General features: G+C 42.4%; 1 protein-coding gene across 18 annotated transcripts in view; it reads left to right on the top strand.

Moving 5' to 3' along the window:
* ABLIM1 (actin binding LIM protein 1) overlaps nucleotides 1–21,772 on the top strand; it is a 315,920-nt gene that overhangs the window by 252,223 nt on the left and 41,925 nt on the right. For 11 of the 18 annotated variants that reach the window (XM_030569044.1, XM_030569056.1, XM_030569051.1 and 8 more), the window contains exons 10-14: nucleotides 1,399–1,446; nucleotides 5,491–5,568; nucleotides 9,318–9,473; nucleotides 15,896–15,931; nucleotides 17,043–17,172. In XM_030569044.1, the coding sequence (XP_030424904.1) occupies nucleotides 1,399–1,446; nucleotides 5,491–5,568; nucleotides 9,318–9,473; nucleotides 15,896–15,931; nucleotides 17,043–17,172 (448 nt within the window). The remainder of the gene's footprint in view (nucleotides 1–1,398; nucleotides 1,447–5,490; nucleotides 5,569–9,317; nucleotides 9,474–15,895; nucleotides 15,932–17,042; nucleotides 17,173–21,772) is intronic. The other 7 variants (XM_030569046.1, XM_030569048.1, XM_030569059.1 and 4 more) reach the window with 2 other exon arrangements.

The following is a 21,772-nucleotide window of genomic DNA, read 5'->3' as shown; positions in this document are numbered from 1 at the left end:
GACAACTTCTGGAAACATGAATCCTCAGTCTGATCCTACAGCTCCCACTCACATTAGTAATCCCCTTGAAGGCAAAGGAACTTGTTTATGTGCATAAAGTGTGCAGGATCATGGTGAGCCAAAAAAGCATGATATTAGCTCTATTCCTAAGTACTGCTCCTCAGTGCTTCCGATGCAAACAGAGCCTCATGTCAATCACTCTACCGGTCAAATTGATGCAGTGATTTCATATAATCACTTATCTACCACAGTAATGGGTATTGTAGAAAACTAAAATAGATATTTACAGTGGATGCCTTATAGAAACAAGTCTTTCATCCAAGCATATATTCCTAGGCTTGAGACCTATAGAAAGGTGTTAACTGATCCCAAAATGTATGAAGTAGCTGGCAACATGCAAGAATAAACTGGCTTATGGAGGGGAAGTTTGTCATAAATTACATACATGCAGTAGTCTTTTAAAAACAACATTTACACTCTCTCAAGAAAATTGTGTATGTTAGCATTATGTAAGAAGATGAAACCCTGATAGTAGAATCTAAGAATATTGTGTGAAATCCTGCCTCCTTGAAGTCAATGGGAGTTTGTGAGCCAGGATTTCACCCATAATTTTCATGGTGCAAACTTAATACAGGTATTGGAGGAAACCTTAATTTGCATGAGTAGTTTTGTGGCATAGATTAAGTTTGGCAACAACTAGTATGGAATGACTTGTCCTGAAGACCAATTTTGCTTCACTGCACTTTGCTTTTAGGATGGAAAGAAGTTGCTCCTATTTGAGCACATTTGTATGTACGTGTTTTTTTAAACTAAACCACAGCTGTTAATAAAGCTGGTCTTTATGACTACTAAATTAGCCAATGAATATGCATTGTAGATTTTTAGGAGAGGAAATAATTAGTTTCCACATGAATGCTCCTGGAAAGAGAAACTTGAAGCCATGATTAATTGGCAAAATAACGGACATGCATAACGAATGCTTTCGGATTTTGTTTCTTGGTGGGTCACATACACCACCGTTTATAAACATTATGATGCAATAAGAGCCTGATCCAAAGTCCACTGACATCAGGTTTGAATTTTTCCAATGACTTCATTGGGCTTTGGATCCATGCCCTAAGTAACTTGTCTCTTTTGAAAAACCTTACAAGCAGTGAGACAAAGGATCAGAGTAATCTATGTTGTACTAGGGGAACCATAGGTTACTTCTATAACAAAATCCTGTTTAGCAAGTAGGACTGATTGCAGAAAAAGCTAATTTCTAATGAGCTTTTATATGTACATCGTTACCACACTTAAACTAGCCTCTGTAGCTAAGGATCTTTTGTTTTAACTGTATTAGCAATGTTATTGTTAAGTGACTGTGTGTAGAATGAAAAATTATCCCTTCTTCTGCAGCTGTTCTCACCACCTTGCATAATGAACTCAATCAAAAATCTAAGGCAGGTACTGTAAATAACGCTGGCAGTGTCTTTTATAATGTAGTAGTGCATCCAGTCAGCCAGATGTTCATGGGATCACTTCTGATCTGGCTTGCTTGCCTCCATATCTTTCTATAGAGCATGACGCTGAACATCTGTAGCATAGAAAAGCAAAGCCATCACATTGCGGCATTTGGGTGATGTGGATGGCCCTAGTGTTTTTATTTTTTCTTTTAAATAACTTATCTGTTTAAATAATGTGCCCTGCATGATGATCTGAAAACTGAGCCAGCCTAAGTTGTGTGAACTAATATTAAATAACAAATTGGGGCATATGTGTGCGAGATATGCTAATTCAGAACTGACATACACAATGGCCCCAACAGAATCACCATAAAAATAGCATGAATGACCTTTTGCATTGAAGACAAATGCATGAAGAGAGGAAAAAGAAATAAAAATAAGAGATTGCTGAAGAGGAGGAAAACATGAAGAAGTGATGCAGATGCTTTCCTTGAGATTTGAATCAATCCATCATTTAATCCATTGATGATATGCATGAGTTTGTTTGTTCTTACTATGCATTCTTAGATTTCCTGTATCCAGCAAAAAGCTCTCGGATGTTATTTTGGGAGAAGGGGAGAGGAGAAGAGAGAGGAGATGTAGAGGTGGAGATGGCTCTTACCTCTTAAAAAAGGGGGAGGGTAAAGAGGGCTCACTGAAAATAGCAGGAAGGGGAGTTTAATAGAAGTTCTGAGTGGTTCCTTGCTTGTCACCACTCTGAATGGAGGTGGGAAATGTCCTATAGCAGAATAGGAAATGTTTAGGAAACAGTTGGAGAGACTGGTTGAAATTCATCCTGTGTAAACAGGAAAAAAGGGCAAGAGAGGCCAGTGTGGCTAAAGAGGGATGTAGGGGGTTCTTAAAACAATGGGGAAACATCTGTTTCTTAAAAGGACAGTTGTAAAGCTAAGCAAGACATAGGATGGGGACCACTAAAAAAAAAAACCCTACAATCTGATCACTGGGTTTCCATAAATATGTGGACTAAGTTCGTCGGGGCAGGATTGCCGTTGTGTTCTGTATTTGTACAGCGCCTGGTACAATAGGGTCCTTGTCTGTGAATGAGGTCCCTAAGTGCTAGCACAATATAAATAATAGTAACCAATGAGAAAGGGTCTTCACAGAGCTTTGAAGGCGATTGAATGTGAAATTGGTGCACTCAGAAGGAGACCAGGAATATTGGGTATAAGGAATGGCAATAAAATGGCTGTTTGCCAGATCTAACAGCCAAATTGATGGGAAGTTAATAAGCCTGATTGGATCTGAGAGGAGAAGAAAGGGAGAACTGAGGAAAAGGAGACTAAGTCCCTAATCCTGCCAGTGTTTATGTGCATGATTAACTTTCGGCACTTAGTTCTGCTATTGACTCCAGTGCAGTAACTCCTGTGCTTAAAATTATGTGTACGTGTTTGCAGGACTGGTGTCTAAACTTGGAAAGCACACTGCACTAACTACACTTGGTAGGAAAAAATACCATGGAGCAAGTTGCCCAATAGGACGGGTGAATTAGTATTAGAATTAGTATTAGAATTAGCTGATCGCAGAACATATTTTTAGCGACCAAACAGGGAGGTGAGACTTAGAAATATTGCAAGAGAATAACACTAGGTCTAAGTGGCTGTTTCCTGGCAACTTCTGATTCCCTAAGGTAATTATGAAAGCCCCTTTTTCCTTGATGTACAGACTTCTGTCTGTCTGTTACATTCCAAAGAATGTATGGGGATAGAGAGAAGAAAAGAGAAGGCTGTAGTTTCTCAGAAACTCACAACCTGTTTGTACTTATTAGAAAAAATAAATCAAAAAGACAAATCTTTGGCCAAAACCAGAAGTTGAGTAATGAGGAAGATGTCCAGAATTGCACCTCAGCTATTTAACCTTGTTCCTTGTGCTTTGTAATAATAACAATCGCTTACCATGGTAACTGCAACAACTTGCTCCATATGACTCCACTCAAGCAGCAGTATAAAATGTCAGAGTTTTAAAGGGAATAAAATGTTTCTCATCAGCCTGATTCCCCTGTTTAATTCTTGGTATTTGGGGGGTTTGTTTTTGTGGTTTTTGTAGTTTTGGGGTTTTTTGGCTAATGTAAATAATTTTTCTCTTGGTTACGTTATGGGAGGAGCAGAAGGGCAGCTGGGGCATCTTAGAAATTTCTGTGCTCTCTTCCTGTGATATGGAATTTTGTAGCTATTGAGAGGGCCCAAGGCCCAGCTGAAAAAATATGCTCAGATGTGCTGGGGGTTGCGGGGGGGGGGGGGGGGGGGGAGGAGGAGGAGAGAGAAAGAAAGAAAGAGAGAGGTATCCCTCAGCGTCCTCATCTGCTCTCCATTGTAGACTGCTGCATTTGATCCAACTCCTTAATTTTCTTGGTACCTGTTCCAAGTCCATGATTCACCCAGTGCCCCCAAATACATGAGTTTCTTTGATGGGATTCCTAAAACACATCTCAAATCAGGTGTGAGCTGAGGAATATTCTATTCAGCCTGGTTTTTAATAGTGCCCCATTAGTTTGCTTGCAGTAAAGTAAAAGCTAAAAGGACCCAGGGAAAGTGGCTGCTACTCAGCTGAAGGCCCCTTTCAGGAAATATCTGCTGAGAGATAAGAGAGCCCCACTGGGCAGATATTTCCTGTCTGAGATCTGTGAGCCACACTGTCCAGTTTCATTTTTCTGTCCAGTGGGTAGTCACTGCTTCTTTGGTTCTGTGTCACAAGCAACAAATGACAGGACCAAGTTTATCAAGAGTTTAATTGTTCAGCGGCATTAGAGTAAAATATCCCACTGCACTCAGCCAGAATCACCCACTGGCCAGCAAGTTGCTTCATGCTTTAGGGAGCTCCTTTACTTTGCATCTGGTTTGAGAATATGGTTGTAGATTTTTGATTTTTCATGAGGAGGCAACGTGGACTTTGATTTCTTCAAAGAGAAATCTTGGGCCTGATCTAGAATGCACTAACTTCAGTGGGAGAACTTCCATTGTCTTCACTGGGCTTTGGATCAGGCTCCTGGTATGTTAATTTTTAGTTCAGGACAATTTACTCTAACACCTTTAACACTGTGCATACTGCTTCCTAGACTTAGGAGGAATTATCATACATTGATAGCTTTTTTTTTTAGAGCAGGCTCACCAAAAAGGAGACCAGGGAGATTTTTGGCTCAATAAATGGGTTTCTGATTTATAGAGGTTTGAACTCAGGTACCTGATGATACTGAATGAATTTCTTTATCCACACTGCCCTACATGGAGGTAATGTCACTTGGATATTGATGAAGTGCCAGGAGCTGCCATTCAGTTTATAATTGCACTCCCTTTGTACTGGTGTGAGTAAGTGCACAGGATTCAAGCAGTGGCACTAAACATCAGAGGCATTGTAGAGTGGAATTTTAGACTGAATTTTACCTGCAGCTATTGCACCTAAATTGTGTTGCGTGGATTGTGAACTATTCCAAGGGAGAGAATTTTCTGTCCTTCTACAGTCCGGTGTTGGGCCCAATTCTGCACTCATTTGCGTTGATGTAGTTTCAGTGACTAAGGCCCCGATACAATGTGCGATAGCAGGTGGGTAAGCTGCTATGCAGCCCCCTTGCATACTGCAGGATTGGAATCATCCCCCCCCCCCCCCCCCCCGTGGAACTGAGAGAGGTTTTGCCATTTGTCAAGTAATGCTTTCCAATAGGGACATTGACAAGAATATCCTGGAGTGCTCCTACAATGTCCCTGTGAGATGCTCTTTTTTGTTGTCAATCTTTTTTTTTTTTTCACAGTGTGCCTTAAAACTAAGAAACTCCCTCTTCCCACACACAACGTGCCCCCCGTCCCCAAAAAGAGAACCCATGCCTGCATCGCAAGGTTGTGAAATTTCCCAGAATGCTGGAGTTTGCATTTGCATTATTCAACTTTTTAATTCATTTGAAGACAAATGAATCTTTCTGCCTTTTAATAATAATCTGATTTCTCAGTGGTACACCTGCGGACAGATCATTTACAAGTGGACATTTGTTTTACAGCCTACAAGGACATCGTCTGAAAGTATTTATTCCAGACCAGGTTCCAGTATTCCTGGCTCACCAGGCCATACTATCTATGTAAGTATAATTTCCTCTTTGTAAGCCATTGCTCCCTCGATGACGAGATAGAGGCTGGGATTTCCAATACCCTCTAAGGGTTTTAGAAGGCCAGTTCCCATTAAAACGAATGGGAATTGGATGCACTAGTTCCATAGGCGTCTATGCGGAATCTCGGACAGAATGTTTGCATAGAACAGTTGTAAGGTACATTGTGCCGAAGTTGTTAACCCAGAGTTGGTGGAGCTGGCTGGTGTAGTAAATGGCATACCAGATGGCTTTGTGAAAACTGACAAATTCAGAGCCTTATTCCCCTTCTAGTGTGTCATAGGGCCCTCTGCTGCTAGGTAACCCATGCTAGGAGAATGTCTTCCCTCTGGTGGCTGGCCTACATAAGAATTTTATAGGTGTGCTCTGCTTCCACCTAAGAAAACTTCTTTTGTCCAAGTTCTTTAAGTGCTGAGGTCTCAGGTTCAAAGCTCGCTGGCAGCCCAAGCAGGGTCAGTTTCATTCACACATAATGGAAATGCATCTTTGTCCCAGATGAGAGGGGCCTGTTCTGCTAGGACAAGCAGGACCGGCGCTAGGGGTTTGAGCACCCTACGTGGCCAGCAGTTTCGGCGCCCCGCACGCTGGTCCCGCGACTCCGGTGGACCTGCTGCAGTGGTGCCTGCGGAGGGTCCGGTGCTCCGCGGCTCTGGTGGAGCTGCCGCAGCGGTGCCTGCGGAGGGTCCGGTGCTCCGCGGCTCTGGTGGAGCTGCCGCAGTTGTGCCTGCGGGAGGTCCACCGGAGCCGCGCAAGGAGCCGCCCGCCCGCCCGCAGGCACAACTGCGGCAGCTCCACCGGAGCCGCGCACCAGCAGACCCTCCGCAGGCACCACTGCGGCAGCTCCACCGGAGCCGCCTGCCTCCCCCTCCTGCAAAATGACGCCCACCAATTATTCTGGCGCCCTAGGTGATTGCCTAGGCTGCGTAAATGGTAGCGCCAGCCCTGAAGACAAGACAATTTGGAAGAAAGGGCCACGGCCTATAGAAATAAGATGAGCCCCACCCCTTCTCATGGGTTATATAGCTAGCCCCTGATTTCTTACACATCCACTGATAGGCTCTTAGTTAGCCGCAAAAGGTTGTGGACTTCTGTCGACAGTCATTCAGTGCAGTGGAGAGCAGCTCAGATTTCGCAGTATTGCAGAGTAACTTGCTTTGCTGTAGTTTGGCATTTCTCTGACATTTCCTGTATCTTGGGCTTGTCTACACTAGAAATATTTACCACTTTAGTTATATCAGTATAGTTAAAGCAGGAACCCCTGCTCCCCAGTGTGGGTGCAGTTACACCAGTAGAAAAGTGCTTCTACCAGTATAGCTTATTTCAGTTAGGAAGTGAAATCGGCCATCCTGGTATCAGGCATCATTTTTCTGGTATAACTGTGTCCACAATGAAGTTTGGTTATGTAGGAAGTTACCGTACTTCTTAGTATGCAGCCCCTGGGTGCATATTGTCCTAAATCCTGGAATTTATGGAGGTTCTGCTATGCCCAATAAAACACATAGAACAGAGATTTGGTCCTTTGGGGAAAAAATTATTGTCAAAAAACAGAAGTGTTGAGCATCTAGCTGTTATTACCTTTACAGTGCTAAATATGGGGCCACCCTCTAGAATTTTTCCTATGCTACCCTATTTTGATGGGGTTCATTTTCACAGATTAGTACAAGTGCCCTGTAACCCCTTCCCTTTTCTTCAGGAATTTAGATCATCTTGCTGGATACATAGATTTCCCAGTGGATCCTTTTGTTCCTATGAGGCTCCCATAGGATCCCAGAAATTAGAGATGGAAAAGCTCTATTAAATCATCACCAGACTAGGAATGTCCCAATATTTTTAAAGGAATGTTAGTCCTTCTCTGTTTTTATTTATCTTCCTTAATTGGAACTTACCCGGGTATCGGAGTGCAGCATATGTCTCTTTTCTTTCTCTGGCTAGAGAAGTCCCTAACTCCAAAAGTGACTATCTTCTTAATCTGTGCTATTCATATTCCAAGCCTAAGAAGCAGGGATGTGTGTCAAAGGAATATCTAGGGGAATAACCGGCTGCATGCTGTGTTTTAAGACATACAGGGCACAGATCTACTGGTGGCGTGCGGGGTATTTGGAAAAATTGACTAAGGGGTCCAATCCAGTATCCACTCAAGGCAGCGCTAGTTTTGCCATGCACTTTACTGCAGAAGGAGCAGCTAGTAAATTAGCCCTGTTACACGGTGCTGGTTTGAAACCATAGAGCAAAATCTGGAGTGTTGTCAACATGCTGACGTGTGCAGCTTCATAGCCTTAGCCAGCTTATGACACTCACTCCTTGTTATCTGCAGGCATAGGCCAAGTCACTGTTACTGCTGTACATTGGTATCAAAATGTCTGTTTTACCTTGTAGTGCGTTAACAATGTCCTGACACATTCTCAACTCATTAGTGTGCGCATGTGGGGAGTGGGTGGGGGGGGGGGTATTTAAGAGCTAAAAGTGCTTAGGTCATTTTTGTTACAGTCAAACAAGTTTCAGGTAATTTTTGGAAAAATCATTGTTTAACCATTTAAAGTATTTTTTTTAAAACAAAATTTTAAAAGGCAGCATTTTGTGAGCGCTAACTCAAGGGATTGCATGGGAACCACCATGCCAAATGGATTATAATGAGAGATGGATGGCTACATGCTGCACAGCTCTGAAAATGTGTGTCAGTTTTTAGCATGGGTGGAAATGAATCGGAGTAGAAACTGACCAACCTAATTTTACTGTTCAGCTTAGTGAAATGCAAACAGGTGTAAACACAGCATAAGAGGAAACTAGATGTTTAAATCTCACTCAGTTTCAATAATTCAAGGTGTTTCCATAATGCAGGTAAGAACTAGCAATGTTTATTTTTTTTAAGTCTCAACACTCTCCTTTTAACCAAAGAAATCTAAAAACAAATGACAGCTTTCCTTTGTCTTTTTGGTGTATCTCCTTATAGCACTTTCCTGGGAGTGAGCAGCTCTCTTTGGAGCTTATTTCCAAGGTTGGCCAGGTGCAGATACTATGGGGTGCAGGTGCAGACTAGCCATGAAATCACACTGTGGAATGGATGTCAAAGTGTTTGACATTTTATCAACATCTCTTAGCCAGGCTCGCAGATACTATGGGGATGGGTGCCAAATAAAAATGTAGATGGGGGGGATAGGGAATAGGTGGTTCTGAAGACATCATGCACCATTTTGTTGCTGTGTTTTGCAAGCTGGAGTCTTGTTTGCCTTCTGTTTCATTTTAGGATGCTCTTTCCTCTAATGTAATGAAGGTGGAAAGCAGCTTTCCATCTTCAGAGTGCCATATGCAATCCTCTCAACATCTGTGTGAGCTAGGAAGCTGGTATTATTTATCCCCATTTTGCAGGTGGGGAAAAGCCGAAGCAGAGAGGTGAAGTGACTTGCCCAAGGCCATTCAGTGAGTCATTTGCAGAGCTGGGATTTTGACTCGAGGACTAGGAGCCATGAGCTCCTATGTTGTCTATTTATACCATGCTGCTTCTTGCCTAAACTCTAAAAAAAAAAAAAAAAAAAATCATTCTATGCTATTAAAGGAGTCATGATGCTGAAGACCAGTCAGTCACTTCATACGTTAATGGAGTGGCAAGAAGGGTTTTCTTTAAGTGCATTGTGAAGGCAAATTCCCCAACGCATGAATTGTATAAAATAGAAATTACTAGTGCGTTTGTGTGTGTTAATTTATCTTCTGTCTTTGACCTTCAGGCAAAAGTAGACAATGAAATCCTTGATTACAAGGATTTAGCAGCTATTCCCAAAGTCAAGGCCATTTATGACATTGAACGTCCAGACCTAATTACTTATGAGCCATTCTACACTTCCGCCTACGAGGAGAGACAGGAGAGACAGAGTCTTGGAGAGGTAATGAATTCATGAGCGACCCATTCTGTTATACGCTATCATTCAAAGTCAGCTACGCTTCTGTCCTCTTTTAAAATTGTTTGTAACTGACGCTATTTAATGCTGTTGTTGCTGCCATTCAGTCAAGTGCTTGCATCTATCAGGAAGGGATTGTGATGTTGACTCATACCTTGCATTTCATCATGTGGCCAGCTGCAGAAATAAATGTATGGCTGCTCTGTATATTTTGCCTTCAGTTAACACCAGCCTCTAACTAAGGGGTGGTGGGGTGTGGGTCTTCCTTCATGTATGTTCGTAACACACACTAACTATTTGATGGCTGCTTACAAGCTCAGTGCATGAGGCAAACACAACTCCGGTGCTGTGTCATGTACCAAGTTATCACTTTAACGCACTGCTGTTCCCAGTGGATCGCCAGGGTGCCAAACAAATATCATAGCAGTGTGGCAACGAAAGGGTTAACAGCACTGGGATTTTGACAAACACATCTCATGGGGGAAAGAGGCTCAAAGCGTTTTTCCAGATGTGGGATAGAGCCAGATGAGGTGCTAATCATTCACATAGTTATATCCAGGAAGGTGCATTGGCTTGCTCTATCGAAGCAGTTGTTTTCTGCTTTAGTTGCTGTATATCTGCCATTTGATAGCAAGCCTTATATCCTGCATCAAAAAGAGCATCTGGTCTCTCTTCTGAAAGTTGTGCTTGAAAGGGTGCAGATTTCTTTGTTTCTCCAGGTGATCTTCCCTGCTCATAATTGCACATTGGTGGTATTGCCTTCCCAAATCTCAGTACGTTTGATTCTAAGTAGATTGATCATTTCATGCCTTCTGAGGGAGTAAAAGGCACTTTCAGAAATGAAGATCGAAACAGAGAGTGGGTCCAAATCTGCTCAGTTCCACCCTGGCAATCTCTATGGTCCCAGTGAGTGTATTTGAGTGCAGCAATTGGCCCGTTGTTTCTGACATTCTCAGAGCCTTAGGAGGAACCAGACTTTCACAACCAAACAAATCGTGTATATGCTCGGCATACATCCTACCGCCTCTCTCACAGTGCCAACCCTTGGCAGAGCATCTACTTCTTCCTTCTCTAACAATACAGAGGAAATGAGCCTGAACTGAACTTTATTTGTCTTATGGGTGTGTAAAAGGGGATGGGGTGGAAAGATGGCATAAATTATTCACGTGGGGGAGACATTTTCTGAGGCACTCATAGCATTTACGCACCCAACTTCGTGTCTTTGAAAATCACCCCCATCAACAAATAGTCTGCCTGCCAGTGAATGGGAGAGCTGGAACATGCTGACCATTATCACTAAGGACCCTAGTTTTCTCACCATTGTATTTGCTGTTTACATAGTTCACAGGGGTTGTTCTCTTCATATGTGTGTACCGTTAAACTACAACAATGGTTGAGAGTGCAGGAGAGGGGCAGCTCAGGAACTTGGTAAAGAATTACAGAACCTTGCACTTCAAGTCCAGGTTGGTGGTGAATCTAACTGATGTCTAATTAGAGGTGTCCATGAAATGAATGGTGGTTTCTAACCCCAGATCCCAGCAGACAAGAGCCCTCCTTGCAAAAACCACTATCAGAATCAACACCTGTTTGTCCCCTGATGGTCACAGAAGAGAGACCTGAATGGACTAGGGGAAATGAAGAACCCTCTCCCCTTGGAGGTGGTGACATTCGGTCACTTTTGATGCTTTTTGACAAAGCAGCATGGCGGAAGCTTGTCTGCAGCTGCCCACATGGTACCTGTTGTGGATAAGTAAGAGGCTCCAGAAAGTCTCTTCAATCCAGTGCTTTTCAGTAGCAATAAATTCACTTACATTTTTTTAAAAAGAAAAGGAATAGAAAGAATACAGAAATAGGGAGGCAGCATTGGCTACTGGCTAGGGTACTGGCCTGGGAGTCAGGAGACCTGGGTTCTGCCACTGACATCTGTGTGACCTTGGGCAAATCGCTTCACTCTTTATGCCTCTGTTTCTCCTCCCAGCCCTTCTCAGTCTTCTCTCGTTAGATTGGTAAGTTCTTCAGTGTAGGAGCTGTCTGTTGCCATGTGTTAATACAGTGTCAAACACCATAAGATCCCAATCTTGGCAGGGGCTTGTAGGTAGTAGTGTTAAATAAATCACGATTGTTAAGATAGAAGATACATACAGACATGGAGAGGGATTGCGCTCTGTATGAAAAAAAGTTTACACTCTGTATGTAACCTAATGATACATGTTTCCAGTCAACCATATCCCTCTTCGTGGAGTGTTTGCATAGCATTTTAGTCATCAGTAAATGTTATGTGAATGTGTGAACAAAGATTGATTTATAGTCTAAAATTTTTTTCAATTAACGAACCTATTTAAAATTTCGCTGTAAACCAGCCCACTGGTCTAGCATATTGGCCTTTACTCACTCTGAGCTAAAGACTTTGGTACTTATCTTGAGTAACCTCCCATTGACTTCATTTAGAATCGTGCTCAATTAAGGATCACGGCATTTCTTTCCTAAGAAAGAAGTGATTTCCATTGGTACATCAGTAATGTGCCCTTAACTGAAGGTTTGGCAAACATTGTGCTTCCAAGATATGTGGCATCACATTTCACAGTAAACTTCAATTACCATGCACTATCTAAGGCCTTGCCACCACAAGGTCTACGCATGGCGCCATTGTGAAACGAGTGGCTGCCATGGTTGCTGGGGAACGTATTCATTTTCTTGGCACTGGGATGTACATATTTGGGCTGTTCATTGACAAGGGCTGTCCAGTTAAGCAGCGGTCCATCCTAATATATAACATGGGGGATAAATCAGTTCCCTGGGCACACTCCTGATTAGCTACATCCCTCTCTGTAGTTTGTTGCATGTGACTTTTAACCTGACGTTATAAAAATGAAATATGATAGACTTGCATTAACCTTCCATTGGGCTTTTATTTGGTTTTGTCACAATTCATGGTAAGGGCAGTATTTTTTTCAATGTCCATTTGATGCAATTACATTCAAAATAAAACTTGCTACAGTCCCCTCAGACAAGAGGGGTCATCTTATGCAAAAGTTCAGTGAGGGTTACAGCAGTGCCGGTTTAAGGAACTGGAGTTTTGCCGAGTGCTGCAACCAAAATCCTCTACTGGGAACTTACCCATGAATGTTTCACCATATAATATTATTTGCTTCTGTTTCTTTTATGTAAGAGTTCAATGCCATTACCTCTTACAAGCTCTGTGGAGTCCATTCTCCCCTCACTATGCACACAGCTCCAATTATAGTCCTGTGCACCCAGACAGGAGAGCGGAGAGAAACTCTGAGGTAGTTTCCATTCATCCCTGATACTCCTTTGCAATGAAACTATCAGACTGAATTCTTCTCCCCTAAGTTGTACAGAAACCCCATCAACAATAAGAGGGCCAAGCTGTGAGTCATATCTGAGAAGGTGGAGCAAGGAGGACAGAGCACATGGAACTTCTTCTCTTGCACAAGATCCAAGCACAAATTTGCTAGCGGCCCTAACCCTGGGGGGTACAAATCGCTGACTCTGCTGCCCCCCTGCACTAGCCTCTGGAGCTGATTGGGTGCTGACTACTCTGAATTTTGGGACCTATTTATCAAGCAAAAATGCTCTACAGCAGCAGAGCAGATGAAAAACTGCTTCAGTTGTCCCTTGGGCAGCTGCTCTGCCCCGTGTTTTCCTCTTGTCCGTGGTTCCAGGCACATTATAGGGTAGCATTAGACTTTCTTCCTTTTAATCATTTTTAAAATAGTCTCTCGCTAAGCCTGGTGTACACTGTGGGGTGGGGAAGGAATCTATCTAGATACTCAACTTCAGCTACGAGAATAGATCAACTTAGAATGACTTACTTTGCATCCTTGCAGCATGGGATCGATGGCCGCTGCTCCCGCATCGGCTCCGCTTCCGACGGGGAGTGCGTTCGGGGACAAGACGCGATACATCGATCCCTGATAGATTGATCCGGCGGGTAGTGTAGACATCCACTAATCTTTTCCTTGATAAATCCCTTTACTGTGTCTTTAAAAGTCTGTAATGAAAAAAGTTTTCGCATAGCGCCATCTAGTGGAGGCCAACCAGCTAGTAGTTTAGTTACAGTGGCTACAGGAATTAGTTGGGAAGTGAAACTAAGCTCAGGATGTGAAGTACTGTGGGTATTAACTTGTTAACATAATAGATACCCAAGTAGAAATCATTTTGTAATAATATATAGTGGCATTAGAAAGGTTTGTTGTTTGGTCATAAATATACAACTGGGCTGACCTTTGAAGATGTTCCAAATGTTCAAACTATACAAAATCCACAATTCTGCAATTTCTCTCCCACCATAGTGCCCTGATCGGTGTGGGAGTTGGGTCTCTTGACTTCTGGTGCATTAATTATTTTGAGAAGTTGCTTTTCATCAGTATTCCCTCTCTTTCAAGAGACTATAGCACTGAAGGACCCTGACCAACTACTGCTGCTTATATCACTGTTGTTGTAATCTGCAACGGCTTTTTCTTGAACCTGTCTACTGCTTTACTAGACAGAGAGACCAACCTAACAATTCTAAAGCAGGGAAAATTCTTACTGAAGTCAGTGAGAGTTTTGCTGATATCAGGACTACAAGCTTAACTCCAGAAATACTAAAACTACTATTACCCTGCCAGTAAAATGACCCATGTAAATGTGGTATAATTGTGTTGTGTGATGATCCAGCAAAACACTTAAGGTCTTGTGTAACTTTAAGCATCTGAGTATCCCTATTGGTTTTTGAGGAACTGTAGGTGAAATCCTGGGGTTATGGAAGTCAGTGGGAATTCTGCCATTGACTTCAGTGGAGACACGTTTGATCCCAACTGCTTTTTTTGAATCGGCTTAGTTTTGAAACCGTCACTTTCCATTTGCACCAGTTTACTTCTCTGAACTTTTCCCTTTTTGCTTCTAAATATGCCTCTCGGTATATTTGAAACTGAATAGTTTAGAAACTTCAGTGTGGTAGAAAGCCAGACAAGTGGTCATATAAAGCCATGTGATAAATTGCCCATAATGAAATGTCATGCACTCAAGCCAAAACAAGTCTCGCGTGAATCTACATACTTTGCATTCATAGTGACACCAACCCCTCTGGAGCTTATAATATTGGAGCAGGGAACGTGTAGGAGATATCTGTATTGTACTTTGTATCCGCATTGTCTGACTGGTCAGCTGGGGTGTGTGTGTGTGTGTGAGCAGTTCTGAGGGACTAACATGCACACTTACTACCAGTGATTCTGCATACATTTCATACCGTTACCATGGGGTGTTGTTATGACAGATAGGCCAGAACCAGCTGTTTTATTGCTGAGACACAATCTTATTAACTGTATAGTTTTGCAATAACTGCGGTATAATTTAAAAGCACCAGCTGTGCTTGAGTTTACTATGACAGTTAAATAAATACTAATGTTTAGTACACACGAGAAACATTTTAAATTCTAATCTTTAGGGAAGGAGAATTGTCTAGTGATGAAAGGCACATGACTGGGAATCAGATGTGACTTTTATTCCCAGCTGTACCACCAACTTTCTGTATAACCTTGGGCCTGACTTAAACAAAACAAAAACACCCCCCCTTGTGCCTCAGTTTCCACATCTGTATACTTAGATTCATAGCACTTCCCCAGCCTTGCAGGGGTGTTGAGATGAAAGGTGCTAACAGAGAGCAATGTAGTAGTATTTTTTCTGTCCAATCTGTTCTCTTTCATGCGTAAGTATCAAAGAGCATGTGGCTGATTTAAAGAGCAAGCACATTAAGGAAATATTGTTGACAAGGCTTTGGGGACAGGTTGACCTTGGCCAGAAGGTTAGGGGGTGAGGGGGCGAATGTGCCTGACACAGAAAATGGGAAATTGTCCTCAGTAGCGTTGGAACCATTTTTATAGTGGGTGTGCTGAAAGCCATTGAACAAAACTGTAAACCTATATGATGGAAACCACTTCAAGCTGGGGGTACTTCTGCACCCCCAGCACCCTTAGTTCCAACACTCCTGGTTGTCCTGTATTTCTGGTGCCCCGCAAAGCCGTTAGTTTAAGATGAATTTACTTTTGATTTCCATTTTAAAGCTTTTGTGCATAACAACCATAGTTATTACATTAATAACACCTTTTGACTTTTTTATCTTACAGCTACCTTATAATTACCACCATTGTTAGATGGTTGAAAGACAACATTGCAAGATATTTGACTGAATTAATCATGCTCGCTTTTTGGTGGCCAGAAATTTAAGCTGCTTCAGAGCCCAGGCATGGGCAGCATGGAAAAAAATCCAACTTTAGGGCTAAAATGGCCCCAGTTACTCCTATGCTGTTGGGGTCTAAACACACCTAGCTGTGTTTAGATCAGCATTTGCTGGCAAAGCAGGAGCAAGCTTGTTTCTGTAACATTCTCTCTTTCATGTCTTGCAGTCTCCAAGGACACTCTCTCCCACTCCATCTGCAGAAGTAAGTCTTATGGAGCCCTCCGTGGCAATATGTCACAGTTGCTAGAATTATTGCTGCCAGGAAGTGCAGTTATTGATTGCTGTAGGCAGCCCAGTTCTATTTGCTATTTACATAGCACAGCTTTTTTGATTATTGAAAGTACAGGAAAATCAAAAGAGAGGACATTTAGTGCTAGCTGTCCGATTGCTATGGAGAATGAAGCCACTGCAGGATTTGATGTCTGCAAAGCAAAGGCATTTATCAAAGTCTATACAGCAAAGGTCACTTTCATGAATTTTTCTTTGTTGTGGCGCATAGATCAGGGCCAAATCAGGAGCTGTGCTGGTTTACAGCAGCTGAAGATCTGTCCCTAAGCATCTGAGTACTATACAGTGCTCCCCATGAAAATCTTAGTGAGAAAACATTACTGTGGCATTCCTCTAGAGGGTACTGTGAACATTATAGTGATACTAAACACAGGTTAAGGCATTTATCAAGATTTTAATTGCTACCACTATATATACATTGTCACTGGTTTTGTTTTAAGTAAAATGTACACTTACCTCTACATGCTTCCAGTTCTATAATAATTTTATGAACATGCTTATGGTCTTGGGGTTTTCAAGTTACACCTCTCCCATAGGAAAGGTGTGTTGCAGGGGGATTGATTGCTTTTTTTGTTCCAAGATCTACAAAAGTGACCATGATCTTGGGTGCCTCTGTTTTTGGATGGCCACTAATGAAACATTTAAAAGGGCCTGATTTTAGAGGGTGGTGGCTGAGCCCTGAAAACCAGGGCTTCTTAAGGAATCTCAGGATGAAACACCCCAAATCACTACTCACTTGTGAAAATTGAGGCATAAGTGTTACCAGAATTCAGCCTGCAGGTCAGATGGAATTAGAGGACTCTAGAATTTAGCTGTTAGTCTCTACAGCGATGGATTCTATGAGAGAACTTTTGACTGTATGATAGTGAAACAGACATTAAGATGAAAGGATGTTATTCCGTTAGCAGGTTCCATTGACATCTTGAGGCCACTGAAAGCCAAGTATAGTTGTAAAAATTGTCTGGAGTGCACTTAAAGCATTTTTATTATTATTATTAATTCTTCCAATGCTTCTTATTCTTCAGGGTTATCAGGATGTTCGGGATCGCATGATTCACAGGTCAACCAGTCAGGGCTCTATTAGTTCTCCAGTGTATAGTCGACACAGCTACACTCCCACAATGTCACGCTCCCCTCAGCATTTCCACAGACCTGGTAAGAGCAACTGCATCAGCAATTTACAACTTGAAGCACTGTATTTCTTATTATGTCACTCAATGAAATAGAGAAGAAACTATTAATTGTTTAGCACTGAAAAACTAGTGGCAAATTTTAAAACTCTCATTCCTATTTATTCTTCTCATTCTTTGACAAATTAATGTATCTCATGAATGCATTGTAAATTACTCACCTGTTTTATAACAAAGTAGAATTAGGGATATTTTTATGTATTTGAACATAAACCATATTTTGCTGCATGAAATTTAGGATGGCTGCCTGGTGTCTGAAGGAAAACAATACATCTTGAAAATAAAAATCATGGCCTAAGTTTCTAAAGTGACTAGTGATTTTTGGGTACCTAACATCTTAGACTCCTGCTTTTCAGAAAGTGCTGAGCATCTGCCCTCTAAAAATGAGGCCCCTTTAAGGTGACTCAAGGTGGGCATCCAAAAATTCAGACACCCAAAATCACTAGTCACTTCTGAAAATTTAGGCCCATATTTGCCAAGTAGAATTTCTTAATTAAAAGCCTAGTCAGTTGCCAAAGGCTATATTTAAATAATATGGAATCTAACTTATTCACTCAGAAGTAGTACAGTTGCATGTAAAAAATAGTCAAATATACACACTGCTTCAGGTTCCCAGTGCATTCATAATTATTCATTATATGTATGAAATGTATGCGTATGTTTGCATTTTTATAAATACACGTTAGGCACTCATTTTGTTGAAATATGGCTCTGAAGGTTATTTCTTAATATACTCCTTCAGATATGTTGAGTTTTCATATTATATTGATAAAATAAAATCTTTGTAATGAAGTTTTAGAGTAAGCAATACACTCAGACAGCCATATTCCCTTCACTGATTACCCAGCACCAGAATTGGTGGGATACCAAAAGGCTATATGCAGTAGGAACTGTATTTTTAAAAGCAGAGATCTATGAAAGAATGATCAGTGTGGAGTTCGAGTGACTTAATTGTCTTGTGGTGGAGGGCTGAAAACTGCTAGTTACCTATATCAAAAAATACTTCATTTTAAGGACCTAATTTCATGATGTGGTGCAGAAAGTCAATACTGTATGTTACAAGATGCTGACAACATGATGATGTTTTAAGATGTGCGTTGTAGTTAAAACCAAAGGAGGCTGACAAAGTATGAAAAAGCTGCAAACTTCTGTTTAGTGCTATCAGATCTCTTAAAGTTTTTCACGTTTTGTTTATGTCACAGATTTGGACAAATCTGGGCTTTATTCCAAAGTTTACTGTGACACTGAGTTTCACTATTTCAGTTAAACATATGGCTTTTTTTTTTTTTTAATGTAAAGTACTTTCCTTTGGAACAATCTCTCTGTTTATATGTTCCCCAGCTTTCCTTCAGTGTAGCGATGAGCTCAAGCCACAAAGTTTGGGTGCAGATCTGAAATCTGCCTGAGGGCTTGTCTACATCAGAAAGTTGCAGCGCTGGTGAGGGAGTTACAGCGCTGCAACTTTGAAGGTGTACACATCTGCAGGGCACCACCAGCGCTGCAACTCCCTGTTTGCAGCGCTGGCCGTACTCCCGTTTTGTCTCGGGTGTAGAGGATCCAGCGCTGGTGATCCAGCGCTGGTAATCCAATGTAAACACTTACCAGCGCTTTTCTTGACCTCCGTGGAAGGAGGAAGCCTCTGGTAATCAAGCTGGTCTCCTTCCCCGGCTTGCTCTCTCGTTCCCGGAACCCCGAGCAAGCAGGTAAGGAGAACCGCTTGCTCGGCGGTTCGGGGAACGAGAGAGCAAACCGGGAAAGGAGACCAGCTTTGCCGCAGTTTGCTCTCTCGTTCCCGGAGCCACCCTGCAAACCGCAGGGAAGGAGAACCGCTTGCTCGGCGGTTCGGGGAACGAGAGAGCAAACCGGGAAAGGAGACCAGCTTCGCCGCGGTTTGCTCTCTCGTTCCCGGAACCCCGAGCAAGCAGGTCTCCTTCCCTGCGGTTTGCAGGGTGGCACCGGGAACGCGAGAGCAAACCGCGGCGAAGCTGGTCTCCTTTCCCGGTTTGCTCTCTCGTTCCCCGAACCGCCGAGCAAGCGGTTCTCCTTCCCTGCGGTTTGCAGGGTGGCTCCGGGAACGAGAGAGCAAACCGCGGCAAAGCTGGTCTCCTTTCCCGGTTTGCTCTCTCGTTCCCCGAACCGCCGAGCAAGCGGTTCTCCTTACCTGCTTGCTCGGGGTTCCGGGAACGAGAGAGCAAGCCGGGGAAGGAGACCAGCTTCGCCGCGGTTTGCTCTCTCGTTCCCGGAACCCCGAGCAAGCAGGTCTCCTTCCCTGCGGTTTGCAGGGTGGCTCCGGGAACGCGAGAGCAAACCGCGGCGAAGCTGGTCTCCTTCCCCGGTTTGCTCTCGCGTTCCCGGAACCCCCCTTGAAGCCGCCCAACAGCGCTGCAGTGTGGCCACATCTAACACCACTTGCAGCGCTGGTTGCTGTAAGTGTGGCCACTCTGCAGCGCTGGCCCTATACAGCTGTACTAATACAGCTGTAACAACCAGCGCTGCAAAATTTTAGATGTAGACATGGCCTAAGTTTGTGGAGCATAGAGTATTTTGGGGGATTTTGTTTCAGGTCATAGCTACTTAAATATCACATCTTTGGCTCATTTCCCAATAAATTTGTATTACTCGCTTCTTTCTGTTCTATACATAATACCATTTTCCTGTAGCATTCTTATTTTTTTATCTTTCAACATGCTTTGAACTAATCATTTGTAATGCTCTATAATTCTCTCCCAGCATTACTGGAGTTGATCAGTTAAAGCAGTGCCTATCTCATCACCTTATTGTTGGCAAGAACACAGATACTTTTTGCATGATTAAGCTGAGTTCCCTTGCATAACTTCTTGCTTTGTCTGGCTCCAAGGCAACCCTTGAGAAAGAAGCGAACCACTTTGGAGTAGTCCCTGTTTGTTGACACCGTTAGCGCATTACATTTCTTTAAGCAATTCGTGCTTTACACTTTTTGCAAAAGTTTGCAGCCTTTTTTCCCCCCCTACCTCAGCTGCTCTTTGGAATTTCTTAAAACAATAGGAAACATTTTGCATGCCTCTGGACTGCTGTTGTTTGGTTAGGCACTTATCAAAACAGTTGCTTTCTAAATTAATTTGGATTCAGAGTTTGTGATGTTTGCATGAGGCTAGCAGGCTAATTTCTGGTAAATCAGTAGCGCTATGTGCCAGAGAATGTTATACTAAATGGGAGGTGCAATAAATCTGAGCCTGTATTCAAATACTTCCTGCAACTTTGCATAAATATTTTTGAACCCTGGTATTACTTTAACCTTTTGTCTTCCTACTTTTCAGACTCCTAGTTATTCAATGGTTTTTCCTTTGAAGCCTCTTTCCCTGCCTCTTATTTTTTGTTTTTTCTTTGTTTTCATTTGGTCTTGCCCCACGATTCCTTGCTGCTGCAGAGCTGCTGTCTACTGGTGTGCAACGGTTGTCATACCAGCGCACTAGCAGTCTCAGCTCCACCCACAATGACTCCCGCCCTAACTCCCCATTCCGACACCACTTCATTCCCCATGTCAAAGGTAAGGAGCCAGGCCTTTCCAGCTAGCGCCCTACCGAATGGAGATTTATTAGCATTCAGACAAAGCTAATAAGATGTATCTCCATAAGGTGACCATTGGCTGTGTAGCTCTCAGCATGCCTCAGAATGTGTCATTACACCTACAACTGTGTTAGACTGTCATAGCATCTTCTCTCTGAGGAAATATGTCATTTCTAAGGGCCCTAGTTAAAAAGTCAGAATGTATATTGCATATAAGAAATATACAGGAAAGCATTATCATCAATCACTTAGAAAAGAGATGCACTGAATTTTGCTCATTTCCATAGCAGTCCATAATCCATATAGGACCTCTCATGTCCAATTTAATTCTTATTAATTCTGGATAAATATTTAAGTTAGCCACCCCCCCCCCCCCGCTAATATTGCCTGGATGAGGTCAAGCCAGTTGAGAATACTGAATAAAAAGCTTTTAAATCATGTAAAGATCAACGACAACAAGAACTCACTGTTAATTATGATGGCACTGATTACTGTCTGACCAAATGTTGTTAAAATTTGTCTTCTTTGCTTTCTGCCCCTTCAGTGAGCTCATTCCAGATAGTAACCTCTATTTCTGCTTCTTACCTTCTGTGAAAGTTGTATTTTATTTTCATTTTTACTGGAGCAGAGGCCAGCTGGTGCTCTCATTTCCCCAACATGCTGGTGAAGTGGAGAGTATCGGTTGGGTGAGGAGGTCACAATTTACATTCAGTGTGAGAGCTCAGGGAAGAGGCAGTAGCACGAGCTGAGCATTTTTTATATTCCTGTTCTATTGACCAATGCAGACAGCATTGGTGTTACCAGTAAAAGAGTTTTGAACAGATTGTTGCCATGGTCTTTCAAGTAATGCTAATAGAGCTCAACCTTCTATTTCCCTCAAACACTCAGGTCAATGTTACTGATTTTGATCCTTGCATTTTTGTAGATTTTTTTTATTAATATGCTTTTCCAACCCATTCCTTCCAATTCTTTTAATTGTGTCACAGTAAGAAATCTCACTCCGTACTTAAAAGATGTGG

The sequence above is a fragment of the Gopherus evgoodei genome, chromosome 7, assembly GCF_007399415.2.
Source record: "Gopherus evgoodei ecotype Sinaloan lineage chromosome 7, rGopEvg1_v1.p, whole genome shotgun sequence".
NCBI classification, from domain to species: domain Eukaryota; kingdom Metazoa; phylum Chordata; order Testudines; family Testudinidae; genus Gopherus; species Gopherus evgoodei.
The sequence above is the reverse complement of the archived record's forward strand: the minus strand, read 5'-3'. Positions and strand labels throughout refer to the sequence as shown.